The sequence below is a fragment of the Rhinolophus ferrumequinum genome, chromosome 22 (genome assembly GCF_004115265.2).
Source record: "Rhinolophus ferrumequinum isolate MPI-CBG mRhiFer1 chromosome 22, mRhiFer1_v1.p, whole genome shotgun sequence".
Taxonomy (NCBI): Eukaryota; Metazoa; Chordata; class Mammalia; order Chiroptera; family Rhinolophidae; genus Rhinolophus; species Rhinolophus ferrumequinum.
In genome coordinates, this window is record NC_046305.1 from 19,719,934 (window position 1) to 19,747,461 (window position 27,528).

Genomic DNA, 27,528 nt, shown 5'->3' on the forward strand with positions numbered 1-27,528 from the left:
GTGTGCAGGTCTTCGGGACCTGCAAGCGCCTTAGGGGCTGGGAGAAATCCAAACTCATGGTGCTTAGTCTTTTTGTGCACCACGAGTTTCACTGAGAAGCTCATCTCCCCAGAAAGAATCTTTATGGCAACACACAGAATGTCTTAATTTTCACTGACTCCCTAAAGCAACCAACGGAACCCTTGGGGACCTGTGGAACCTGCGTGAAGACTCTGCCCTGGCCTGTCCACACCTGGGGGAAGGGACATAATCACCAGAAAGACTGGACCACGGCCGCCCTGCCTGCCACATATGCCTTTCTGAGAAAGGGGAGCTGGCTGAATGCAGCCGGAGCTCAGACTATTGGACAAGCCAATGAGAAGGGCTGCAGAGTGAAGAACTACACAGGAACACCAAGGAAGGGTACCCACTGCTTGTGGATTAAGGAAATAACTTGTTTGAAGAGATTAATTAAAGGCTTTTCATGGTGAGCCAAATGAGAGCTGGCAGCTTCCTTTTCTTAGGAAAATGAGTAAAGGAAGCCTCTTTAACTGGATGACATGTCCTGTAGCCTGGAAGCTGCTGGACGTGTATGGACTGGCCGAGACCGCCGTGGTTTCTCATTCACACACCTGCCTTTTATACATCCAGACTCACATTCATTGTGCAAAGAGCTTTGTTATGTTCTCATTCAGCCACTGGTATCTCTGCTGCCCAGCTGCAATACCCGTCTTGGGAAAACACTTCTGGGGAGGGGCCGTTTTAAGTCCCCTTCTGATAGTTTCACAAGGTTGGTGGGGGGCAGGCATGAGCAGGAGGAAGGGGTGAGGAGGCACTTACTTTTTGCAGACACTCTGTCTTCTCCTTCTTCTTATTTCGGCACTTGGCAGCTGCAATCTTATTTCTTTCCCGTCGCCTTTTTTTCCTTTCGTCTTCTTCAGGGGCTACCTATAAAATTCAAGAGGGACACGGTTAATGGGAGGCAAGAAATGCGACCTGCCTCAAATACACTGCCTTTTATTGCAGCAAAAACTGGCAAATCAGGGCAGCCCTAATGCTAAAGGACCTGGAAGGAATACAGCCCTAGACTTCTGTGTGAAATCTCGCTACACACATACACCTTTAAGAATGAATGATGAAAATCAAAGAACTGTTAGTTAAAATTATATGGGTGATATTGGTAAATTAAAATTGAGCTGATTTTAAAAATGCATTTGGATTTTGAAATAAGAGTTTGATATTCACATGGATAACTATTGGTGATAACAGTACTACTTTAGAGCAGGAAACAGATTCTGTTTGGCAAACACGCCCTTTCCCCTTGAAGCGGGAATGACCTCAAGAGCATCACCTCGCCACCCTCTCCCCCTAACTCTTCTCAGCCCCATTCAGCTCGGGCTCCTCCTGGAGCGCCAGAGTGGCTCCTTCCTGAACTCAGGAGAAACCTGGGGGAGCTCCTGGAGAAGAGGAACCCAAACCGTTCCCCACCAAGATGGCGTGATCAGCCCATGACTTGGCGCCAATGGTGTGTGGTTAACTGGAACCATTGATTCATCTTCCAGTTAAATACTGATCTCTTCCTCTGTGCCCCACTCTGAGCCAGGCCTGGGGCTCCTCAGAGAACAAAACCCTGTCTTGCCTTAGGATCTGGCCCTCTGGAAGTTCACTCTGATCCTGACTTCGTCTGAAGACGGATGGGGAATCAGCAAAGTCCGGCTGCTGGATGGGGCTCAGAGACCAGAATCCAGCCGGGATGAAGCAGTCCCAGCAGGCTGCATGGGTGATGGCTTAGGCTGCTAAGATCTGACCTTTCATGTCACTTATCACTGCTCTGGACAGTGGGAAAGGGCATGGGAGCCGCACCTCAAACCAAAGAGACCCTGGCCTGCCATAATCACCTCACCTCTGACTCATTACTAGTCCTTTTGGATTAAATGACACTGACTTTGCTTGAACTGAGATGGAAGGCCTTGCAATTTAGAGCAACGAAGACCAAAGGGGAAATATGATGAGAGAAATTCTCCCTTTTACGCTTTCCAAAAGGGTAAAAGAAATTCTCCCTTTTACCATGGGAGCATGGTAATTAATCATTATCCATGATTAATGCAGGTAATTAACCCAGGATCTAAGATTCCTGTATCTTAGAACCACACAGGCAGACATTTGGGTTTAGACTAAATTGCCTCTGAATCCCAGCTTCACCACCTGTGAGACCTTGGCCAAGCTACCATGCTCTTTTGGAGCCTCAGTTTCCTCATCTGTAAAATGGGATTAATAATCTCCCCTAGTAGGGTTGTGATGAGGGTCAAAGTCATGAATATATATGTTAAGTGCTTTGCATAGTGTTCAGCTTAGAGTCAGTGCTATGTAAGCATTGAACCTCACCATCAATGTCTTCATCAAGAACTCAAAACTCTAGTATTTCCTTTACCACCTGACAGGTATTTTTGGATAGGTGGGAGAGGATTCAGGCTTTTCTCATATGAGGAAGTACTGGAAAGTAGATCGAATCTCAGAGTCACACACTGTCAGAGATGGAAAAGCCTTTCTAAAGCCCATTTAATCCAATTCCCTCAGTTTATTAATGTGGAAATGAAGAATGCAACCAACAAATAATAAATACTGATCTACTAGTCATAGTAACAGTGGCCGGTAGCGGTAGTGCCCAGGGAGGCCCGGGCATTATCAGCTCCTGGTCAGCAGCCAGGAGGCTACAAAACCCGGATGTAAACGCAGGCCTTTGGCTCTTGTCCTGTGTCCTCTCCCGGCCACAGCTGCCTCGGTCCACCTGGCTGCCTTCCCAAGAGGTGACCGGGACCTGGGGAACAGGCTCATGCTGCCCAAACACACAGGATGCAGATGGGTTTCACCGGCTCGGTGTCTCCCTTTAAGTGGAGAATTACAGAAACCAAGAGGATCCGGATATTCAAGGAGGTCAGTTGGTGTAGTCTCTTCCCAGTAGAGAAAGCTACTTGTTAGGCTGAGCTAACATCAGAAGGTCGCTTGGTGAACACAGAGTCACAGATGGGTTGGGTGGCTTTAGGAGTGTTTCCACAAAGCAGGCTGCCTGCTTCTGCCTCTGGAGAACCCTCCAATATCCTTCCAAAATGCTCTCTTTCCTTCTAATGGGGATCCTACTACTTCCATTGCATCCGGTTATCTCAAGATATTTAATTAAAAAATTAACAATGCCCTTGAGAATCCCATGATCCACCCTGCACTGCCCAGTGTTGGACTGGGTACCGAGGACCTCCCGTGAGGTTAATTAGGCCCCGTGCATGCCCCTAATGATGTCTTATGGCTACAGCATCACACAGCACTCACTGAGCTATCAGCCAGGTCCTCGGCCAGACCCTTAACAAATGTAATCTCCTCAACCCTCAGATCAGTCCTATAGTGGAGTCATTACACCCGACCCCCTTTTATAGAATCATAGAGAGTCTTAACCAACTTCCTTTAAAACTCAGTTTCTTTTTGGCCAGTTCCAGTACTCCTTGCCCAAATGCAATGTTCATGCTAGGTAAGTAAGCCTGGCACACTCCCCCCTTGCACCCATGTAGGAATGGCCAACAAAACAGCTAAGACCTCAGCTCTGAAGTCCTTGAGCCACCACAGCCTCACCAGCAATCACCTCCCAGACTTCTCACCATGTCTGTCACTCCAGGGGTCTTATAAAGGGTTGCCGAGTGGGGAGGAGTACAAACGTTGGAGACAGAAGGGAACTTGGAGCAGAATCTGGTACCAAGGCTGTGAGCATTGCACACGGCTGTAAGCGTGGCTGACTGGTCCTTGCTCCACAGTCTGGCCACCTGGGTCCTCGTAGTGATGAAAACAAACACTTGGTGCTTCTTCAAAACGATTAGACACAACAGGTGATCTCATACAGACAAGCTCATGGCTTTAAATGACAGCCATACGCATACATCCAACTCTACATCTCTGAACTCCAGACCCACGTATCCATCTGCCTTTTCCATGCTGCCACTGGGAGATGGAATAGGATGGACCCAACCCCCTATAATCCCAATCTCAGCAGCGAGTGGGCACTCCATCCTTACAGTTGCTCAGGCCGGAAATTTTGGAGTCACCCTTGACTCCTCCTCCACTTGGAGCCATACCCCACGCCCTATCTGTCAGTAAACCAGCTTTACCTTCAAGACAGACCCAGACAGCCCCTCACTGCTCCCACGCTGATGCAGACCCTCCTCTGCTGACCTGGATCACTGCGACAGTCTCGTTTCTGTGCTCTGCTTCCTCTTTTGTCCCTACTGCCCATTCTTAACGTGACAGCCAGGGTGAGCACTTAAAACTGTAAGACCACGTCACTCCTCTACTCAGAAACCCTCTAGTGGCTTCCCATCTCACTCTGAGTAAATGGCCATATCTTTATAATCGTCTGTAAGGCCCAGCAGGATCTGCCCTCCACCTACTAGCTCAGCTCCCACCTCACTCCCCACCCCACGTGGCCCACCTTGCTACTCCCCGCAGGCACCAAGCATACTCCCCACTCAATGCCCTTGTTCTTGCTCTTTTTCCAGATACCCAGACGTCCTCCTTCCTCTCCTCCTTTGTTCTATCAGTGAAGCATCCCTGACCTCCTGATTTAAAACAGCATCCCCACCTCTACTCCACTCTGTTCCCCTGTGCTGCTGTATTTTTCTCCTTCACCCCTGTCTCTCGTAGTATGTATTTCTTTTGTGTTATTATCTGTCTCTTCCCAGTAGAAAGTAAGCTTCCTGAGGGCAGTGGTTTTGTTTTATTCACTCTGCAGTCCCCTGCCTAGAGTATGCCCAGCATGTGACAGGTGTGCAGGTGTGTGATACATAAGTGCGGAAAGAACCGGCACATGTGGTAGAACCTACCTGGGCTTTGGTGACTGACATCTCAAGAGGTCTGCTGCTGACAGTGACTGACTCTAGTGCAGAGGACATCCGGTGGCAGAGGTGCTTGTTCTGGATGGCGAACCTCAGCTCTTCCTTGACAAAGGGTGTCAGGTTAGCAAAATCCTCAAACACCAGTGACCCAGGAGGGGACAGGCAGGGGACGATGGCAGAGGCACTGACTTCCGAAGCAGAGACCTGGCCTGGGTGTTGAAGCATCATTTTGCTGAAAGACACATTGAAACCCAAACTACTTCAGGGACTTGGGGGCATGGGACCAAGTTCCCCCACACCTGCAACCTCCAACCCGAGCCCCACGCCCAGGGGGAAGTCCCGTCAGCTCTTGGTTCTGTTTGCACTTCACGCCACCCTCAGCTTAAGTAAAACGGGTTCTTAAAAAACACAGGTCAGTGATGTGGATAAAATGCCTAAGTTTATCAGGGGTGGCGTTTCAGACTATTTTGAATTCACAAAAGCGTTAGTTTTGGCTTGTATGCATACATGCAAATATAGCCTCAAACAGTCCTGAAAGAGGAAGAACATTAAAAAAAAAAAAGGAAACTATTATGTAACCCCATTTCCAGTCTCTTCTTCAAAAAGGAACTTGGAAGGCATCTGAAAACAAGTTGGATCTGCCAATGAGTGGCAGAAAAGCAAGGAGTGGGGGACCCCTGAATTTGGAAAATGTATCTCTGACGCTTCTCCCTCGGGAAGTTAGATCCAAGTAAATGAGAATGAGGATGGTAACTGTAGCAGGTGTGTTTCTGTGAGCCAGTCCTTGGCAGGGGCTGGAGGATGAGGATTCAGGTCACGAGGGACTAGTAGCCCCTTTGTAAAGTTGAGATTGGTGAAGCAAAGACCTCAGAGTAAAGAGAAGGGAGGAGCTAAGAATTTGGATCTCGTCTGGAGGTCTTGTTCAGCCCTGTGCTGTGGCGAGGCTTGGTCAGGGGCTACAGGGGGTCGGGGTCTAGCTCTGGCACTAAGAAGCAGGGTGACCTGAGCTATCTGAGTCTCAGACTTCATCTGGCAAATGGTTGAGAGCTCCTGCAGCACTGGGACTGGGTCTCCTGTCACTCTTTCCCAGAGCCTGGCCCAGTGCATGGCCCCGGCTGCTCCCAATGCCTGCTGACCACTTGAGACTGCCTGACTGACTGAATACGTGAAATGGGAAGCAGCAGTCAAAGCAATGGCTTCTGAGGTCCATCTACCTCCATCATTCTACAGCCAGGGAATCCAGAGAGGCCACAGGAAAGTAAAGGGTAGAAACAGTAATAGTTTCATGGTCCCAATTTGGAATAGCCCCCTATAAATCTCTCCCTGCCATATACTCCCTCCAGCAGCAGTTGTCCTCCCACATCACCGCAGCCAGTTATCCAGGGGTGATGAGTGTGGGGACTGTCTAGGCAGGGGGTCCCCTGAAGCATCCCTCTCAATCTGGGGACCTGTAGTCTTTAGCCTACGCCAGCCAGACAGGAAGACCTTTGGCAAATCGCTAACATTTAAGGAGTGCCTCCTTCATACCAGACACCTTATGTGCATTATCTCACTTAATCCTCGTGAGAAATCAGTGAGTTAGGTCCTAGCCCCATTTTATAGATAGGGTAACTGAGGTTTACACTTGCTAAGTAATTTTCATGAAGTCACAGTGTGAGGCAGAATCAGGATTTGGAATCAGGTTTGACTCCAGAACTCATGAGCTTAACTTATAGAATATTATTCCACATTGCAAAAACAAAAAACCAGAGCAAATTTTTCTTGGGGGGGGAGGGGGCAGGCGTGGGAGCACATGGAGGTCCTGGACTGAAGCGATGGAGGGAAGACTAAGCACAGAACCACAGGGAAAACTTAAACTCTAGGCAATGAATTACTGATCTCTCTAAGTCAGGTGTACACTCAGGCTGCTACCTGCTTTCTGGAATATGTATGTGGGGTTTTTTTAATCCACAAAATTCCAAGACTGGGGTCAGAAGATCAAGATTTGAGCCCCACGTAGTCATATGTCATCATTATACCTCCCAAGGCCTTCTTCTCCTCTGTAAAAGACCATCACCCTATTTTCTCATAGAGTTGTGCAAGGAGTTGAGGAAATAATACATGAATATGGCCTGGAAAACATAATGCCGCCAGGAGGTATACTCTTCCTGGGCCTCCCAGGGATCTCTCCAGCACAGGGTTAGTTCTCTGACAGACACTCAGTGAGGTCCAGGTGGGAGGGGGGCTGGTCACTCACTTTGATCTCAAACGCTTCTGAATAGCACACTGGGACCTCTAACTTCCCTTTAAGATCAGAGATAGACTGTTGGAGGCCAGTATTCCAGGCCGATGAACAGCACCGTTGACTATTCAAAGAAAACCAGGAAATCTATCTAACTCTCTTCTGAAAGCCCTGGATCATGAGTTAGAACTGATGTTCTTCTATCATTTAATCCTACAACCTTAGGACGCTGGGATGGTTCTTCTCTGGCAGGTGGTAAACTCTGACAAACCAGCTTTCCACAGACAGGCTTCAGATTCTCCCAGGCATTCATGTTTTCCCTCCCTTTCCAACTTCATTAAAAATCTAGTAGTGCAGGGATGGAATTCCGAGCTACCACTGGGCTGGCCGTTGTTTGGAGGACCAGCAGGTTCCCCTCTACGTGGGGAGTTTGATTTCCATAGCAGTTGAGTGTAGTTCCATTTTACCACTCTACTAAGTTTATTAATGAGCTCTCAAGGCTTGGGGTCTGCTGTTTGGGAATGTTTTTTCTTCCTTTCTTAGTGTAAAATCAGTAGTCCTGATGAAAGAAACTGAAGAATGTCAGTGGTGTGGAATGTTTTTATGAAAAGGATTGGGTGGGCTTATTTGGGGACAGAAATGGCTTGTAAAAATGGTAAAAGCCTTTTGGAAAGTAAAGTAGTATCTGAAGAGATCTGGGCTTTCTCGGCACTGGGCTAAAGCTTAGTTTCTTGAGATACTTTCTAGTTACTTCTTTACTCAATTCTCTTAAGGTATGATTCAGCCCAGATTCAGGCTGTGCCCCTATGAGGAAAATGAAGTTAAACCTTCAGTTTTTTTTTCCAAAAGTTGAGAATCTCTAACATCCCCCTCACTGAAAAAAGAATATATATGTTTGGGATTTTCTGAGTTGACTTCTGCATTGATCTTAAAATTGCCCAGACTTGCTACAAAGCACATTTTGCTTCTGCTTCATTGTCTCTGGTCAGAAATCATGTCATATCACTGATACTAGTTTCATAATTTTCAAGAAAGTGAAACTTAACTCATGTATTTCTTTAACTGGAAATTCACCTCCTAGATTTTATTTCCTAGTAGCTATGAACAACTGCATTGAATTTTCACTTTTAATTTTCATCTCTTTCCACTAAGAGCTGCTCGTAAAACGACTTACAGTGGGAGCCAATATTGGTCTTTTGCTAGCTTCGTATGTTGGTCTTGCACCCAGCCCACTTGAAGACGGGAGGTGTAAGGCTGGGCTTCAGGCTCAGACTCTGTGCTTCATGCCCTATCACTACCATTCACAAGCTGAGCAGCCACCAACCAGCCACTCATGCTTTCAGGGCCTTGGTCTCCTGGTCTGTGAAACGATACCAATACAGCCTGCCCTGGTTCCCTCACAGGGCTGAGTTTCACGAAGGTGGGTTTACACACATCCTGGGTAGTCATTACTACTGTGATTCCACTTTCCCCATTTCAGGTAGAACTCACAACGTTGTTGTCAATGCATTTTAGCCCCATTAATCAGGAATTAATGGAACCCTCAAAAATTCCGGTCAGTGCAGCCTCTTTTGCACTTTGATTGACCTCCAGGCTCCTGACACCCCAGGTCAATTCCACCCCCTCTATTTGCTGGCCCCAGCTTGTCTCCCCTGGTCTTAAGAAATAACTAGTTCTCACTCATGAAAGCATTTCTGGTTTCTGTGGTATCCTGGCTATGTACTTCCTCCGCCCAAGGACAGTTAACACTTGAAGCCACTGATCCTGCTCCAAGCCCAAAAATCTGAAAAAAAGAAAGACATCCTCGGCTTTATCGAAGGGGATAGAACACCCAATATTAGAATCATCTAGATCAGGTCTTCATTTGTAATTGACTAAAATGAGGTCCAGGAAGGTAAAGTGACTTGCCCAAGGGCATAAAACTGGTGAGTGGTCTAGCCCAGGCCAAGCTGCTGACCACCTATCAGCTGCTCATTTTGCTTCATCACCAACAGAGCTCCAACCAACAAGGCAAATGGAGAACAGAAACACTGACCAGGTAAGAAGAGAGGTCAGTAGTCAAGAAACCTAGTACCCACCACAGAGGAGGTTTGACAGGACTAGACAGGGAAGGGGTATAGAAGAAAGAGAACAAGGAAGAGAAAGGGCCAAGAGGGAGAGAGAGAAGGGTGGGGTTAAGACAGGAAAGACCCAAAGGCTGGGATAACTGCCACAGGTACTGAGTGTTGTATCTTACCCACGCTGCGGGCCTAGAGTGCTACCTGCCACGTTATCTCTGAAACCAGCCAGATAATAACAACTGCAAAAACCACCCCCACCCTGTCTTTGTCTGGAATATCCTCAAAGCAAGAAACTATATGCTGTAGCATTATTCTACAACACGTGCTCAATGCAAAACATGGGGATAGTAATATCAATTTCTCCTTCATTTAAAGTTGGGGAGGCAGAGGCCACAAACAGATGTAACTGTCGCCAACACCAAAATAAGTGCCCTGGAAGACGTGACAAACAACACAATAGGCTCACAGTGTGGATAAGACATAGCACCTGTGGCAGCCCCCTTCCTCTCCACCACCACACACACACACTTTTTTTCTCCATCAGGGTTAGCAACTCCTTTACTTGTAAGGAAACATATGTGCTCTAGGCAATGAAATTAGAGAAAAGAAAGGGCTTAGGAGGAAAGAAAGAGTAAGTAGATGAGCTGAAAATGGGGTGTGGGGAGCAGAGAAGGAGAACCAATCCAAGGAAAGAAAGTTGGGAAGGGAAGAGATGCCCCATGAAGAAGTCCCCCTTTCCCCATTGCCTCCGAGGCTGGTCAGTGACATTAGATAGAAACCCTCCGCATTCAAGTCCCCTCACTGGCCCCTTTCCTTTCAGTCACACCACTCTAGATAGAATCTAAAAATCTTCTGGCCAATAAGGACCTTAATGGTTATCTGGTCCAACCACCACCTCGCGCCAGCAAACCCGCGGAGGGCCAGTAGTTCTATGTGCCCCATCTTCCAGCCGGGGATAATGAGGCTCAAGGACATCAAGTGTAGTATGAGCTCTCAGGTCCTGGCCACTGGACCATAAAGCCATTCTCTCAATTGACTGAACAACTGGCCTCGCACCTTCTCTTCCCCCACAGCGGGTCTCCATGTAAGAAAAGCAGAGAAATCTGCGAACCCGCCAGAGGAAAAGCCAGAATCACAGGTCAGGGAGTAACGCGTGAGAGACTTGGGACAGGAAATCTCAGGCTCAGGAGTCCGACACCACCCTGTCCCGGAGCCCTCTCGGTCTTCCGCCCCAAGACAGCTACATGAGCGCTGGCCACTTCTAAACTTATCGCAACGAACTTTTCGCGCCTGGATCCCTGCGCTGAGCTTGCAGCCTGGCCCTCCCGGGTGCGCAGGGCGACTCCCAGCGGTCGCTCCCGCCACCTCGGTTCGCCTGTCCAGTCTCCATTCATTCCGTTCGGCCCCTGGCGCAGCCCTTCGGCGAGCCGCCTGCCTCCGCGGCCCTCTGCGGGACCTCGGGAAGGCTGGGCTTGGCAGTGGCAGTGCCCAGGCGCCAGGCGAGGGATGGACCGGGCAGCGAGCAGGAAGGAGAGCCTCGGACACCCCCGCGCACCCACCTTCCCACGCCCGCTCCCAGTCTTGTAAGAAAGCCACCAGGGCGGAGAGGAGCAGTATTCCCAGCCCGGCAGAGAAGCGGGAGCCCCACCTCTCGGTCACCGAGAACCTTTCGCGCCCTGAGTCAAAAGAGAAAGTGAGTTCTTTGCGAGAAACTTTCTGAAGCTCCGAGAAGCAGCGGCGGCTGGGAAACATTCAGCCAGAGTTCTTTCGAAGCAGGAGGCTGGGGGCCTGGGTCGGGGGTGGGCGCAGGGGTCGCGGGACTGGTTACTAGCCGGGCGCAAAGGGAATGAAAGCGAGCCACCCTCGCCGCGCTCACTCACTCGGCTTCCAGCGCTCACCTCCGGTCTCCACTCGGGGCGGCCAGGGTCTGGAGGGCGGGCGGGCGGGGTCGGGGCGGGGTCGGGATTCCTGTCGGTAGGGCTGGCGGGCAAGCACCGGGGACGCCCGGCCGGCGCGCGGGTTGGCGGGTCCGCTGGGGCGGCGACGCCAGGAGGGCGCTGTGGAGTGTGCGCCTCGCTGTGTGCGACTGTGGCTGAGAGTGCGTTGCATCACCCCTTTTATAGCCCTCGGGCTGGCGCCGCGCCCGGATTACTCCAGTCTCAGGCTGACGTAATGCTATTAATAGCTTCCCCCGAGAACCAGCCGAACTAGGCAGGGCAAAGGGAGGAGGGATGAAGGAGGGGCCATCGGGGAGGAGGGGAGAGGTGGGGACTGGTGATGCAAGCTCCGGGAGGAGCGGGCTGGGTCGCGTTCACCCGGTCTCGCGCGCTAGGACACACACCCGCCCGCCCTCTCTCTCCATATCAGGACCGGAGTCGCCCAGGCTGGCCGCCAGATGTGCGTACTCGCCTCTGCGTGTTCCAGGCATGAGCCAATGGTGCCCAAGCCAGCGGCATGACTCCACCGCGCTGGCATCTCTCCCTCGGATAGGTTGGGGGGGGAGGGCGCTCCTGGGGGAAAGAAGAAAGGGGTGGATCCTGGCCGCAGCCCAGACTAGGTGAGGCTGGGAAACGAGCACGTCCCCGTCCTTTCTCTAAAATCCGTAATCATTTTCTGGAGTTTCAGGAAAATACCCCCTCCCCCGCCAAGCGCCTCCTTCGCAAGTAGGGGGTGGGGTAGGAACAGTAGCTTTAGCCTCTGGTGAGGGAGAGGTGTCCAAAGGCACCCTACGGTGAACCCACACTGTTACCCCCGGGGATGACCTCCGTGGCGGAGACTCCGAGAAGTCTTGTGGGTTAACCCCAGCGTGGAGGGCAGCACTCTGTGGGCACCAGGCTCTCGCAGCCCCTGCGCACCCTACAAGAGTGCACAAGCGGGCCATCCCTGGAACGGGTTGGGAGCCCGAGCCCGAGGAGAGGGCGAGTGGTGGGACCGTATGGGCTAGGATTTTTTATCAACCAGAAAGCGTTTGAAATTGACTGTGAAACGAACAAGACCCTGGAAAGACGAGAGACCTGGAGAAATCATAGGCATCTCTGAGAGCGACTAAGAGTGGGGCTGAAGCCTAGAGGCCAGGGAGAGGAGGAGAGAAGGTGCTTTGGTTTCTGCGCGCGGGGCTGGGCGGGGGTCGCCTCGCTATCCCGCATTGTTTAGGGAAAAGCCCTCTTCGGCTTTCACGTATTTTTCTGCGCCCAGAGCGGATTGGGCTGGGACGGAACCGCCTGGACTGGGGCCGCAATGACCGCCCCCGAAATGAGGCCCGGTAGCAGAAATTCCTTCCGGGAAATTCCTTCCAAACCCGGGTGGCGGGAAAAGCTGGGTCCCGTGACCCCAGATTCGAGCCGAGGCTTTAGCAGAAGTGGATTTGAATCTTTAAAATGAGGTTTTGGTTCGTATTCCCCGACTTTAGTTGTCTCGGCTTCAAGAGTGGCAGAACCGGGACCTTCAAAACGGCCCATAGAGGAATATGTGTGGACGCCAGTGTGGCCCTCGATGTTTTTGAACCTGCCTCTCGCGCCTCCGTACGAGTCTGTGAGGTGTGAGGGCACAGCCGGCGGCAGAAGCACCTACTTCCACCTGCCTCTTAGGAAAAAGGCGATCGAAGATCATAGTTTGGTAATTTGGGTAAAAACTACAGGGTCTCAGAGACCGGGTCTCGCTCGCCCGCCGCCCCACTCCAGCGCACCTGCAGCCCTCGACTGTTACGGTCATGATGGAGGGTTCAATCAGTCTGTCTCTCTTCCTTACACACACACGCGAGTTTTGCACACACACACACACACCCCGGGAATCTATGACCCTCTCCGATTGCCCAGCAGCCTGGGGCAGAGACCCTTAGAGCTGCAGATAAAAAACTGAGTCTCCCGCACACGGGTTCCTCTCCCTCCAACCCGAGCCTCACACTAAACACCCCGCTTCGGCCCCACGCTTTCGGCTTAGGACAACGCGGAGGGCGGCCTCGGAAGTCCGCTCCGTACCCGGAGGGTTCGGGAGCCCCGGGGTTTCACGCAGGATCCGCCGGGATGTTTCCTGACAAGGTTTCCAGCAGCGTTGCGCGGGAAGCGTGGAAGCGTGGGGCGGTTGTTTTGCTTTACTTTTCGCCATGGTAACGGCTCTCCCAGCCCCACCTTCCAGCCCCCACGCCCACAGCCCCGCAGTCCCCGCTCCACACCCGCCCTTTTGCGGAAGAGTCGGCTGGTAAACCCCGGGGCAAGCTGGCAGGTAAACCCCGAGACAAGCTGGCAGGTAAACCCCAGGCGTCGGTACAACCCATAGACCATAAAGAAGGGCGTCTGTCAATTTAAATGAAAGTTATTTGGGATTCTCCACTTATGTGTTGTATCTTCTTAGCTACTGCCTGGAATGGACTGCGCATCATTATAAAGTGAAACAAGGAGATGGGGGAAGACATGTGAAAGCTTTATCCCTCTGGGAAACGCCTGCAGAAATCTTCAACCAGTTTACATTTAAACTATGAGCGGTTCATACACGCAAGCCAGATTTGTGGAGGCTGAGTCGTGTCCTTAAGGGGAAATTAAACTTCAGGCGTAGGGTAAACAAACAGACCAGCGTGCACAAACCAATGCAAGAGAAGGGTAATTAAGACAGAGAGATCCACATCCCACACCCCCAGCCCCCATTACCATCGTGCCTCGGGTTCCTCTTAGTCCTGTTTCGGTCTAATAATTCTTGGTTTTGAATCTCCAAGTCACACCTGGATAGAAAAGCTCTCAGCTATTCATAGAAGTCGGAACCAGCGGGTCTCTGCCTAACTCTCCCACTGAAACTCTAAAAGCGTTAAGAATCTAGAAACAAAAGTTAAGTCCACCCCGTCGTGAATGAAACTCTTATCTAAGGAAAACAAAAAGGACTCCTGCCTGCCTCCCTGCCCCCAGCCCCCAGGAGACCTGCGAAATGCCTGGCTAATCGCAGAGACTGGGAAAGTGGAAGGGAAGAGCCCCAAGGTCTGTGCAGTCCGACGAGTGATCAGTATCTGAGTCCTGTGCGTCCTCAGTTTACCCTGCCTGACCTTAGTTGTTGCCACCCAATGTCCAATGCGCACACAATGTAGCCTCTAGAGGAGGAGCAAGAACAGCTCCCCAGACCAAAATGCTTCCCTACACCAAAGCAAACAATGCTTCTGCCTCCTGAGAAGGAAGCACGGGCTCGGATTATTTAAGGGGTTCATCTTCAGTGAAAGAGGGTTAAGCAGAGACTTGAATATTGTTGAAGCTTCACGCTGGAGAACCGCCTGGGGAATCTACATTCAGACCAGCCTTGGTGTGTTTTGCTGAGTGAGATAAGAATTGGAAACTTCATGCTGGGGCATGTGCGAAAGGAAGGGAAAACAGTTAAAAGGGGAGGAGATGGAACTAGGCAGCTAAAAACAGTCCACTCGTGGCAACCAAGTCTAAACACCAAAACATTGCAGGGAGCCAAAAAAAAAAAAAAAGTTCAGAGATATTTAAAGGTTTTAGCAGTTTCTTAGTCCAGAGAACAGTTCCTTCCCACTCCCTCCTCCATCCCATTACTCTTCCAATATTGTATTTGCTCATAAAGCTCTAGAGAGGCAAATTAAACACAAGTTAAAATCAGTCATGTACTCGAAGACTTGTCTGATTTTAACCCACTTCACCTCAGAAAAAGTGTGGGGTGGGCTTTCTTCTCTGCTCTGCTTTCCAAAGCCCACACTATAAAGTCAGTTGTATGAGGAGATTACTAATTTCACAGTCTCCAGAACGGGCCTCCTCAGGAAATGGGAAGCATGGCACAGTGGGCTCTGAAATGTGGGAAGTGGTACGTTGATTCTGGATTCAGCACTTGGCACCTGTATCTCCTTGGATAAGGCATTTCACTCTCTGGGCTTGAGTTTCTTCAGCTGAAATATGGCACTAATAGAAGTACGTAACGCATAAATTTATTGGGACGATTCACGGAGAATGGGGCACACAACCAGCAGTGGTGTCATTGATTATGAATCAAGGACGGCTTTCGGGAGATACCCCTGAATCTCTCCCAGAGCCAATTCTGTCCCCTAGTGTGTGACAAACAATTGTGGACAAAGTTGAGCTATATTCAAGAATGACCATCTTCCCAGGATTGGGTATAAGACTCCACACAGAAAATAATGAGAGTGGTCCCTGTTCTCCACTCTCAGCAACTTGGGGACACACAGGGGCTCTCTCAGTGCAGGGTGGACCAATGGCCCAGTGCAGGAGAGCAAGGGATTTGTGTTCTGGTCTCGTTCTGCCTTTGGTATTCTTTTTTTTTTTTTTAATAATTTTTTAAACACATTACAAAAAAACTCTTTTATTTGTTTAAGTGTGTTTTTCCAGGACCCATCAGCTCCAAGTCAAGTAGTTGTCTCAATCTAGTTGTGGAGGGTGCAGTTCACAGTGGTCCGAACAGGCAACCTTGTTGTTAAGAGCACTGCGCTCTAACCAACTGCGCCAATCGGCCATCCCACCTTTGCTATTCTTGAACGAGGCACTTCCCACTCTGAAATGAGGAGCCTGGGCTGAGCTCTGAGGGTTTTGAATGGAGACCTTCCACTGGAACCATCCTGCAAGCCCCTGGCAACATCTCCTAAGAGAGTAGGAGGGAGAGAAGGCATGGGGGTGGGGGGAGGCACTGAACAAGGACAGACCCATTTCCATCATCTCTTTTCCCTTCCAAGAACTAGACTGGAGAAATGTTTTCCGACTTGACTCTCAAACACAGCCTGTGGTCCTGACAACCTTCTCTCTCTTCCTTCATGTCTCTCCTCTCTCTCTCTCTCTCTCTCTCTCTCCCCGCCTCCTCCTCCGCAACATGCCCAAAAATATTTACCAATGGACCCTTACTAGAGAGGAGGCTGTAAAAGCACCCCAGGTGGGGATTGCATCTTTGAGGACCTTCTTATGTGGAATCCATCTTTAACAGCCATAGACACCCACCTTGGACCACAGAACCAAAGCCCAGGTAGCAACTATTCCCATTTAAGAGTGGGGATCCTGGAGCCCCAGGGACCCAAAATGATGTCATAGCCACCAGAATATTAGCAGGACTCGGGAGACCTGAGACCCACTGAAAGGTTTTGCTTTAGCCACCCAAGTGGCTCACACAAATCATAAACGCTTCATCTGTGTTCTAGTCTGTAAAATAAAAATATTTAATATCATCTCCACTAAAAAGGTTATAAGAATCAATGAGATGACAGATGTGAAAGTTATTTGAAAATAATTAAAAGAATCATACTTTTAAATATTCCTTTGGGGGAAATTATATATGTGTGTGTGTGTGTGTGTGTGTGTGTGTGTGTGTGTGTGTTTATTTATTTATTTATCATTGTAAAAGTATGGGAAATAGGTAAGTGAAAAAAAAATTACCCATAATCTCAACCCTGTTAGCATTTCGGTGTGTTTCTATCCAGTCTTTCTTCTCATGCATATACTTTTTAAAAACACACTTGTGATTTGAGATGCAACTTTGAAATTTGTTCTTTTACTGCTTATTCTGAATTGTATGCAGTCTTTATTACCATCATTTTTCTCTCAGAAATTTTTTGTCATATTGTGAAATGTAGCATACATACAGACGATTATAGACTATATATCTTCATTTGAGTAATAAAATAAACATCGAAAGCCCCATCCAAGTTCAGAAACAGACCACCCCCTCCAGTACTTAGAAGCCCCATGCAACCATTCCTGGGCACATCTGCCTCTCTCCACCTCCTAGAGGTAACCACTTTCCTGACTTTTATCACCAGTGGAGGTGGCATGATTTACTCAGCCATTCCCCTACTTTTAGCATTTAGGTGTTGCCAATATTTTGCTAGAGTGTTGCATAAATTTAAATCTTTATTATGGAGAAGGGACATCAGATTTCATCATTGCCCAGGTTGCTTTAAAGGGTTGCTAGAGAACAGGTCTTGATTCCTATCTTCGAGTGCTACACGAGGCATAGTGGAAAAGGGAAGGACTCCCGAAGACTGTGACTACCTGTGCCTTTTCCTTGTTTCCTAACATCCAGACAAAAGTATCCTACAGGCACTTTACCCCCACAGAGCATCCCTTTAATCCTTCCTCTCGCTATTTTCCCATCCCGTCTTAGTTTCTCTTTGTCCACCTTAGAACAGAAAGCCCAGTCTGCGGCATGGGTGAGTGGTACAGGGGCAGAAGAGTGGAAACAATGCTTCTGCCATGCCTTCTGGGCAAAATGCTCCGTGTGGCTCATGAAGCGTCTCAGCTCCGAAATCTCTCTGCCAGCTCCGAGACATGGCTGGCATGGGTGATACCAGTTCGGTTGCCACCAGAGCAGGTTCCTGGAGTCTGGTAGTGCTGATTCTCCCAACAACAAGGCGCCAGAGCCGAAAGGGCCGTGGAAATCATAGACTGCCATCAAACTGAGTGTGAGCGTGCCCGTGGGTACACTAGTGCCCACCAGAGCCAGGAGATAAACAGAGGGGATCTTGCTGGAGTGTCTGCTTTAATTAATAAATGTTTTAAATAGCATTTTATGTTACATATGGATATGTTGACTTTAAATATGTCACACAAGAATTTTTAAGGAAGGGAGAAGATATCAAATACATTTTGGGCTTGGGACAGGCCGCTGGAAGTCATACTCCTGGAACCCTGGGGGGAAATAGTGCCGTCTCTTCTGCCTCTAAGTGTAAAATAAGACCAGCAAATGCTGTTATGTAGCACTTGCTGTGTCCAGACTGTGGGCTGAGCCCTTTACATGTAGTTAAAGCCTTTGATCCTCATAAGAACTCTATGAGGTAAGTACTGTGAACATCTCCATTTTACCGATGAGGAAACTGAGGCACAGAGAGGGTAAATAATTGCCAGAAGTTACACAGCCCCCAGGCAGCAGAGCGGGAACCAAGCCCAGGGAGTCTGGGTGTGTAATCACAGTACCTACTTCCTCTCAGCTCACGGGAAAACTTGGGAAGCTCTGGTGTGGTTCAGGGTCCTCATTTGATGGGTGGGGAGATGGAGCTGCGAGAGGAAAAGCGGCTCTCAGAATCTCACACTGAAAGGAACCTGAGCAGCCAGATTGCTGAACCCCCATTTTGCCCTCTGCCCCAGGAAATGCTCCATTTGAGAAGATTGGTGAGGAGCAGCTGATTGAAAGAGCGACTGACATTTTGGGGGCTAGTGGCCGGCCGTGCCTAGCATCTCTGGAGCTGAAAAGGTGAGCGATGGAGGGGTAGAAACCAGGGATGGCTGAAAGAACCTTGGACCTGCACTCAGATAAAACAGGTTCAAATCCCCACACTACCACCTCCTATTGGGCTTTGGGTGAGATCTGAAACCTTAGCATCTCCTGTAATCTGAGGATAATACCTATCTTACCAGATAATATTGAGGATAAAAGAACAATGCACCCTCAAGGCTTCCACATAGGAGGTATTTACTAAATGTTACTTTTGTCCTTCTTCATGCCTTACCTTTGAAGCTAACAAGTCACAAAGAACATTCATACATCAGAAATGTCTGGATCCAGTGGAAAGCTTTATCTCTTAGGTTGACTTACTGATTTTTAAAACAAAGTAAAAAAAAAAAATCAACATGAGGCCAGGTCATACTTGGTAATTACTATTTACTGAGCACATACTACATGCCAGGCACAGTGGGAAGCACTTTTAAAAATATCCAGTGTCTTATTTCATCCTTATAATAACCCCAATGAGGTAGGTATTATTATTTCAGTTTTACGGATGAGGAAACCAAAGCTCAGAAAGGCTAAGAAAATTGCTCGTTGGCAGTTGATTCAAACCCAGGTCTGACTTAACTTCAAAAGTTTTAAGCTATATTGTCCCCCAAAGCTTAGAGAGCTTTACTCATGCCTTATTTTTCTTTGGCCTTGCCTTCACCTTTGTGGAAAATGGGCACACCTGCTTTACCAAAGACTCATTGAATGCATAGAACCTTCTAGAGTTGACCTTACCAGGAAATTCATACTCCTGAAGTCCCAGAAGTTTCCCACTTGACAGACTCCAGATCCCTGTGTCCTCTGTGATACTGTCATGTCTGCCAAATTTGCAATTAGTCCATAATTTGCTTTAACCACAACCTAAGTCCTGCTATTGACTGAGTAAACTGAGTAGGGCTTTTGGGATTTTTATTCTGTTTCCCAAAATACGATGAACTGAAATCATCTGATGATGAGCTTGTACTTGAAACTGGAGTGGCTGAAGGTGGAATGAGTCACTGTGAATTTATACCTGTCAGTCAATCCTTCAAATGGTGTCCTGTTGCCAGATCCTGATTAGCCATTTTGGGGGTTACAAGGACAATCAGTATAAGAGGGAGTTAGTTTGAAATCATGTTTAGGTGACATGAAATAGTATCCAGCACATAGTAGGTGTTCTGTAAACATTTTTATTCAGCAAACATTTAATGAGCACCTACTATGTGCTGGGTCCCATGTCAGAAGCTACAGAACACAGTGGGGCTTCCCTGTCCTGAAGGTGCTCACAGCTCTTGGGGAGACAGATTTTGACAACAGATAGTTACAGGCTGATGTAATAATGGCTCAAGTGGAGCAGGAAGGCTCTTCCCAGGAGAGCTGGCAAAGGCTGACTTTTGAGCTGGATGTTGAGGGCTGATCATTTTATGGGCAGGAGAAGAGGGAAGGCATTCCAGGCATAGAGAGAGGCATATGCAGAGGCTATGGGTGCCAGGAAGACGGGGGCTGGGCCCTGTTCATTTCTATGCTGAATCCCAGCTCCTTGCACTACTCCAGGCCTATGGGAGGCCCAACTGTAAACATGCATGCAATTAATAAAATATAGAATTGTGAAAACCTGTAGCACATTTGTAGGATGGTGATGCAGCTCCTGAGCAGGATTATGTGGGGGGTGGGGAGTAGGAGTTGGGGCGTAGGTGGTGAGGAGGGGACAGACTGTGATAGGTCTTGAAGGTTGTAATAATCAGTTTGGATTGTGTCTCAAGGACAAAGCAGAGAGGAGGGCTCCAGGGTCTTTGAGCAGTGGATGGACACAAGGAGATATTGAGGAAGACTGCTGGGGCAGGGCTGAGGGTGGACTGGATAGGAGAGGATGGGCAGAGACATGAGGAAGCAGCAACACTGGTTGAAGGCCAGATGAACTGAGAAGACGGCGGTCCAATTTCTATGTCGTTCATTTAAAATAAAAATCATCCACAATGGGGTCCGATAGCTCAGTTGGTTAGAATGCGAGCTCTCAACAACAAGGTTGCTGGTTCAATTCCCGCATGGGATGGTGGGCTATGCCCCCTGCGACTAAGATTGAAAATGGCGACTGGACTTGGAGCTGAGCTGCGCCCTCCACAACTAGATCGAAGGACAACGACTTGGAGCTGATGGGCCCTGGAGAAACACACTGTTCCCCAATATTCCCCAATAAAAAATTAAAAAAAAAAAGTATCCACAAAACACAATGCTCTTATGTATTGAAAGTAAAATAGCTTTTTCTCCCCTACATCTTTTCATTGAAAAATTCAAGATTCCTTCATTAAAGCTGAGCTCCTCTCATTTCGGGGGATGCCCCCACTTTACCAGTGCCCTAAGTGGGTGCCTGGCCGGCCTCAGGAGTGAAGCAGTGCTGCCTGTACTGGGGTGGGGGGCAGTGAGGTGAGCGGGACACGATGATTTGGGGAAAGATCCAGGCGGCCCTCTTTGGATTTCGGCACCAGGTTGGTGTCAGGACAGACTGAGAAGGAAGGCATCCCCTACCTCAGGTGTTACAGAGCAGAGTTGGGGATGGGGTGGGGAGGGGGCTAATTGATATTGTAAGATCTAAGGGCTGGAAGAGACTAATAGGTTTATTTGGGGACAAACACAGTGTTTAGCAGTGGGATGTCAAAGGAGGGAGTGGTCCCTGGACATTATCATGCTGGGGACATCAAAGTAACAGAAAGACTCAGAGGAGAGGGAGGAGAAGGAGGAAGGGTAGTTCCTAGGGCTCAGTGTAGCCTGTTCTAGATTTTTGGAAATTTACTGCTAATCACCAAGTACCATGTAAATCTGCCCGCACTGGTGCAGGGCTCTCATCTGTGTTTTCCCTCAGGCATTTGACAACAATAATGAACCTAACTCAACAATAAGAAAACAAACGACTTGATTTAAAAACGTAGTCCAAGAACTTTAACAGACACCTCCCCAAAGATGATATACAGATGGCATGTAAGCCTGTGAAAGGATGCTCCACGTCATGTCATCACAGAAATGCAAATTAAAACAACCAATGAGGCATAACTACACAACTATTAGAATGGCCAGAACCCAGAACACTGAGGACACCAAATACTGGGGAGGATGTGAAGCAACAGGAACACATCATTTATTGCTGGTGGGAATTAAGAATGACACAGCCACTTTGGAAGACAGTTTGGTGGTTTCTTAAAAAAACTAAGCATACTGTTGCTATACAACCCAACAATTGCAGCTCTTGGTATTTACCCAAAGGAGTTGAAAACACACATATTCACACAAAAACCTATACATGTATATTTGCAGCTAGAAGTAACCAAGATCCCTTTCAGTAAATGAATGGATAAATAAACTGGTTCAGCCAGGACATGGAATATTATTCAGCACTAAAAAGACATGGGCTATCAAACCATGAAAAGACATGGAAGAAACGTAAATACATATAACTAAGTAAAAGAAGCCAATCTGAAAAGGTTGCATATGGTACCTTCCTCTCAGTTTTGCTGGGAACCTAAAACTGCTCTAAAAAACAGGTAGCCTTAATAAAATAATAATAATAATAATAATAATGTTGACCCCAGGTAGCTTTCTGATAAAGTGGTTATGAGCAATGTGACAACTACTAGTTGTTACCAAGTAGTTAGGAGAAGTCAATGATCCCTAGCCTGGCATATTTGAGAACTCACAAAGTAAATGCTCATTTAAATAAAAGTCTATTTTTTCCCCTATATGTTGATACTGTTTAAAAAGATGTTTCCAAAGAACATATAACTTAGTGAATGCTATAGGAGAAATATAAGTTTAAAAAGATGCATACATCGTAAATATGGAACAATCACACTCAGTAAAAACTATAAATAAACAACAAATACATGAATAGAGAAAAAAATAAATTGCCATAAAATTTTAAAAGTGTTTCAGTTTGGTTGGTGGATAGATGGGTGGGTGATTTTTGTTCTCTATATATTTCTGAATTTTTCAACTTTTCTATAATAGGGGCATGTTAATTATGAAAAGATGAAAGTGTAAACTTTATATTATCATGAAGGTAAAAACTAGTATCATCCGATGCCTTTCAAAGGGTATAGTTGCCTACTTTTTTCCAGTCCGGTCCCTGAAGGATATTAAGGACTGAGATTCCATCCAAATCAAATCCTGGCTTAGTCGTATCAAGCACTTTTTGAATTCCTACTATGTGCCAGTGACTGAGTGAGACGGGATACAGGAAAGAATAAAACAGTTTCTAAGGTGGGCAATGGGATGACTAACTCATTCCCAATAAACTTAGATAATTTTTGTCCTGCTAAACCTAGCATTGACTGACATCAAAAAGTCAGAAAGAAGTCCAAAGTGTATTCATCTAGAATTAAGAACATTGGGTACGTGGAAATGACCTGCGTCTTGGGTTCAAGTCCTGATTCTGCACTCAGAATAACCGTGGATACTTTTTCTGAGGGTCAGATTCCTTCTGTGTTAATCAAGGAACCTGTGCTAAGGAGATGGCTCCAGGAGGCAGCAAGAGTCCCAGCTCTGCACTCGCTGTCCTAGGACATTGGAAATGGAGCTAGGAAGGCCTGCTTATTTGTTGCAGTATGAATAAGCTGGGGGGTGGAGGGGTCGGGTGGAGTGGGAAGGGGGACGTGTGTGTGTGTGTGTGTGTGTGTGTGTGTGTAGTGTAACTTAGTGCCAGACTATAACAAATTATCCCAAACCAGAAGCTTCTAGTATTATAAACTCTGAAATTCCTTACAGTTCTATGACTTTAAGCTCTGTGTCCACAATCAATGATGATGATGAAGACGGCGGTCATGGTGGAGATGTTACACTTTAAATGCCCTCTATTCTCCTGTTTGACCATTCCGTTTTGACCAAGGGTTCTACAGAAGAGACATTGATGTACCTGGTCGCTGAGGAGTCCCCATTTTTTCTCTGTCTACCTCAGACATACTTGTTTGAACGTACCATCTCTTTCCCTCCATTTCCAGCACAGAGTCTTAGTTTCTGTTTCCTGATCTGAAAAGTTGCCACAGCCACATAGGAGTGCTGTCAGGAGTAAATTAATTCACTTATTCATCAGATAGTTGTTAAGTACTTACTACATGCCAGGTGTTGTTCAAGGTGCTGGCAATTCAGGAATGAACAAGACAGACAAAGACTCCACACCTGCACTTAGGAGATACTCAAACATTAATTTCTCCTCTTGCATTTAATTTAAATTGAAATAAGGCTGTGGTGGAAAGCCAAAGAGATTCTCAATTCAGAAGAATGAGCGTTGTCTCTTTAACATGCCTGTAAAGAATTTGGGTGCAAAATGTTGACGATTACCAGCTCATCATCAAGATGCTGGAGGAAAGACACCATCTTTCCCCCCCCCCCGCTCCCCCTTTCATGTTGGCCCTGAAAAGGGACAGGCTAGGTGAATAGGGACCGTGTACTTTCATTCTGACATAGAAAACCTTAGTTGTAACTTTCAGATCCCCCGCAGCATACTTCTCATTGACTCTATGACAAGTCCTGACATGTAGAACCAAAGGAAACAGCAAATGAAAATGAAACAATGTTCCACCTGAGTCACCGTCTGTGTTTCTCTTTTATCACCAAAGCAATGAACTCCCACACAATTGAGGCTTGTTCTATTTAAGTTTTAAAACGTCACCTTTGTAATTAAAGCACACTATGATGGCTATAAAGTAAACAATCGGAAAACACGTTCTTAGAAACATCTCTCTGATTCATAAATATTTGGGTGGTGAAGTCACAGAGGTGGAATGTTAACTTTGCTAACATGCTGATGATAAAGATCAGTAGATGCTAATATTACACAGTGAAAAGTTAGCCTTCATCTGCAGTGGAAACGGAAGGTGGAAAACTGGGCAGTTTTTTTGTAATGGTCATTTGGAATAATGTAAGTTTAAAAAACAAGTAATTTTTCTAATGTTGTAATTCACTTGACTTGTATTTATTAATTCATTAAAACAATATTTATCGCGTGCCAGCCTCCTGGCTTGGTACACTAGGTACTTTTCTGCCTCTGTCTTTCCAGTTCAGTGGGGGGCCACGTCCCATCAGCACTTTAAGCGGAAGCCACTTGAGGCGCTAGTGGTTTCATTTTCTCGTTGAGTCTTTCACCTCACTGCCTTGTCTCTGCTCATCAATCTGCTTGAAATTTCCTCCTCCTACCCCCACCCCCAGCCCTCTCCATGTGGAAAACTGCTATTTTATCTTTCAAAATTCAGTTCCAAAGTCACTTCCTCATGTATGTAATGTAATGTTAGTCACAGCCAGGATTAACCATGTAATTTATAATTTAAGTGAAAATGTGGATCCCTTTGTTCAAAAATCATTAAGAATTTCAAGCTGGAGGATTAAACCAAGGGTGGGATCTTTTAAGAGCGGGACTGCACAGATGGCAAGCTCACGAAGCCAGCTGTGGTCACACCTTTTCTGTGTTCCCATCATTCTTAGTGGATATTGTTTCTTGACCGTTCATCATCTATCCACCCGACCTGTAATGGTTTCCTGGTTTTCCTCTGGGAAGGAAAAGCTATTCCCCTCACATTCCTGGTCCTTGTGTCATGGGCCATGGTGATTGGTCCAGGAATGGGCTGCGGATCCAATCAGAGCCAACCAGCTGCTGGATGCATCTCACTGGGGCTGCTGGAGACCAGCCCTCTCCCTTTCCTCCTTTTGGGGGCTGTGAGGCAGGGCTGCTGGGGTTGCCACATGAAACGAGAGATAAGGGGCAGAGCCGCATGTACCGTGCAGTTTTTAGTTATGTGAGCTAGTAAATTCCACTTTTTTGCATAAGCCATTTTGTACTGGGTTTTCTGCCACTTGCAAACAAGAGTCCTACAGGAAACACATCTATTTGGTCTTTATATACCAGTTCTTTTATGTGTGTTCCCCCATTATTCTGTGAGCACCATGGGAGCAAGCATCCTGTTTCGCTCATCTTACCATCCCTAGTGCTTGGGATAGGGTTAAAATATCCTTTCTTTTTTTTTTAAATAAATAAAATGATTGTGATAGTAGATGGTAAAACAACAGTTGACAGCCTTATCTCTGTGAACCTGATTTTCGTTGTGAAATTTAACTAGTCTGTACAATCAAGATGACTGTGAGCCTCTGCCACACTTCCATTCATTTCAATACATGCTAAGTGTGGGTGACCAGGCACTAGATTGATAGGTTAATTCTCCTCCTGGGTGCTGGCAACACTCTCTTCTTTCTCCCCTGTTAGAGGCCTTTGAGGGGCTTCAGCCTACAAAGCACGTTCACACCCACAAGTTCCTACGAATCCCATACAACCCTCAAAACAGATCAGGGCAGGCTGGGTTATCTCCATTTTACTAACTAGAAGTTGAGGGAAGAGTCTGAGCAGTTTTGTCAAGATCTAGAGCAACGCTGTCCAATATGCTAGCTACCTGCCCCAAGTGGCCCTTGAGCACTTGAATGTGACTAATCCAAGTTGAGATGGGCCGTAAGTGGAAAGTACACAGTGGATTTGGAAGACTTAATACAAAAAAAAAAATGTAAAAGAGCATGTTGCTAATTTTTACACTAATTACATGTTGAAATCATGTTTTGAATATATAGGATTAAATAAGATATATTATTAAAATGAATGACATTTGTTTACTTTTATTAATGTGGCTACTAGGATATTAAACATTATATATGTGGCTCACATTTATGGCTCGTATCTTATTTCTATTGGATAGCTGATCTAGAATCTAGCATGCTGGCTCCTGCTCTGTTTCTATCTATAGACCCAAGCTCTCCTCCTCTCTCCTGCAGCCCTCATCTGAGGCTCTTCTGCCCCATTGTTTCTGCTCTGTCTTCTCCCTCCTTGTTCCTCCATCCTTCTTCCCTAATAAGGCAAAATGTGTAAGAAGTAGACTGACTTTTTAAGTCTGTCACTTTTTTGGCCTTTGCTAATATTTAAGGGCACAAAATAAGCACATCAGATCTGAACTTTGGAAAATTGTCAGTTGTTTTTTTTTTAGTTCATATTCTCTGAATCTTTATTTTTTTAAAAAAAATAACTTCTCTGTGTTTAATTTTAAAAGAAAAACAGTGAGCCCTGGCTGGGAAGTTACAATAAAGTATATTCTAGTCCTTGTCGATCTTTTGTTATGTTCATGAAGGTACATGTAGTCTCCCTGGCATGTGTCTGAGCCTCGTCCATCATTTCTCCAGCCCCCATCTGCAGGGTCTGCCTCCCAGCTGCTCTTCAGCCCCACCGAGCCCCAAGTTAGGGGAAATAAATGGAATTAAACTCCAGGAAGAGAGTGCGATTAGACAGAAGGAAGACTCATTCTCAGTGAGAGCTCGCCATTAGGACAGGCTATCAAGGCAGGTGGGCGAGGATTCCTTTTAGGTAGATCTCTGTGGCTCTGAGTGGGTACCCATTTGTAGGCAACTCAAGGACCAGCTGGAAATAGGGAACCATCTTGGGTGAAATCTGAGAGCTTAAGAATTCTGGGAGTGGCGATTCAGCATCACAGATTGAGTAGAGATGGTGGGGAGTTTTGAGGATCCTATGGAACAAATAGAAGACGGTTCCAGGACTGCACATGGTGACTAATATAAATGCACACACAGAGAGACACAGACACATGCTTAGGATCACTTACAAAGACTTAAGAGCACTTATTTTTAAATGCTACATTATAAATGGATGGATCAGACGCAGCAGCACCAGAACTCATGGATCCATTTTATATCCCTGGAAGTGGGACCACCAGACACCATGGGACTCTTATTGTGATGCAATAGGTGGCACACAGCCCACCAAGGGAATTGAACCTGAATTTTCAAAAGCCCCTGATCTGACCATTGGTTTTCAGGGAATTTAGGGGATAGAGGAAATAATTAAACAATGCTATGAGGATCAGTCAGCCAAATCCAGAATGGGGGCATTCTATGGGACAAGTTACTTCATTTCTTCAACAAATAAATAGCATGGAAAAACAAACAAGGAGGAATTATCATAGATTAAAGGAGACTTAGGAGACATAATCAGCCAAATGCAACATGTGGACCTTGTTTGGCTCCTGAGTCAGTCAAATTAACCATATGATGACACTTAAAGAGATAATTTTGGAAAACATGAAGATAGGCTGACTAATTAGATGATATTAAGAAATTATTGTTAGTGTTGTTAGTATGCTGTGATCATTATTTTAAAAGTCTGTATCAGTCTTTAAAA

The 27,528-nt window shown here is 47.0% G+C and overlaps 1 protein-coding gene across 4 annotated transcripts in view; it reads right to left on the reverse strand.

The window, feature by feature from the left end:
• ATF3 (activating transcription factor 3) overlaps positions 1-27,528 on the reverse strand; it is a 51,181-nt gene that overhangs the window by 1,797 nt on the left and 21,856 nt on the right. For 2 of the 4 annotated variants that reach the window (XM_033093971.1, XM_033093972.1), the window contains exons 2-3: positions 4,842-5,085; positions 820-927 (exon numbers count right to left, since the gene is read on the reverse strand). In XM_033093971.1, coding sequence (XP_032949862.1) covers positions 820-927; positions 4,842-5,081 — 348 coding nt within the window. In that variant the 5' untranslated portion in view covers positions 5,082-5,085. Of the gene's footprint in view, positions 1-819; positions 928-4,841; positions 5,086-11,014; positions 11,210-27,528 lie in introns of those variants that run through there. The other 2 variants (XM_033093969.1, XM_033093970.1) reach the window with 2 other exon arrangements.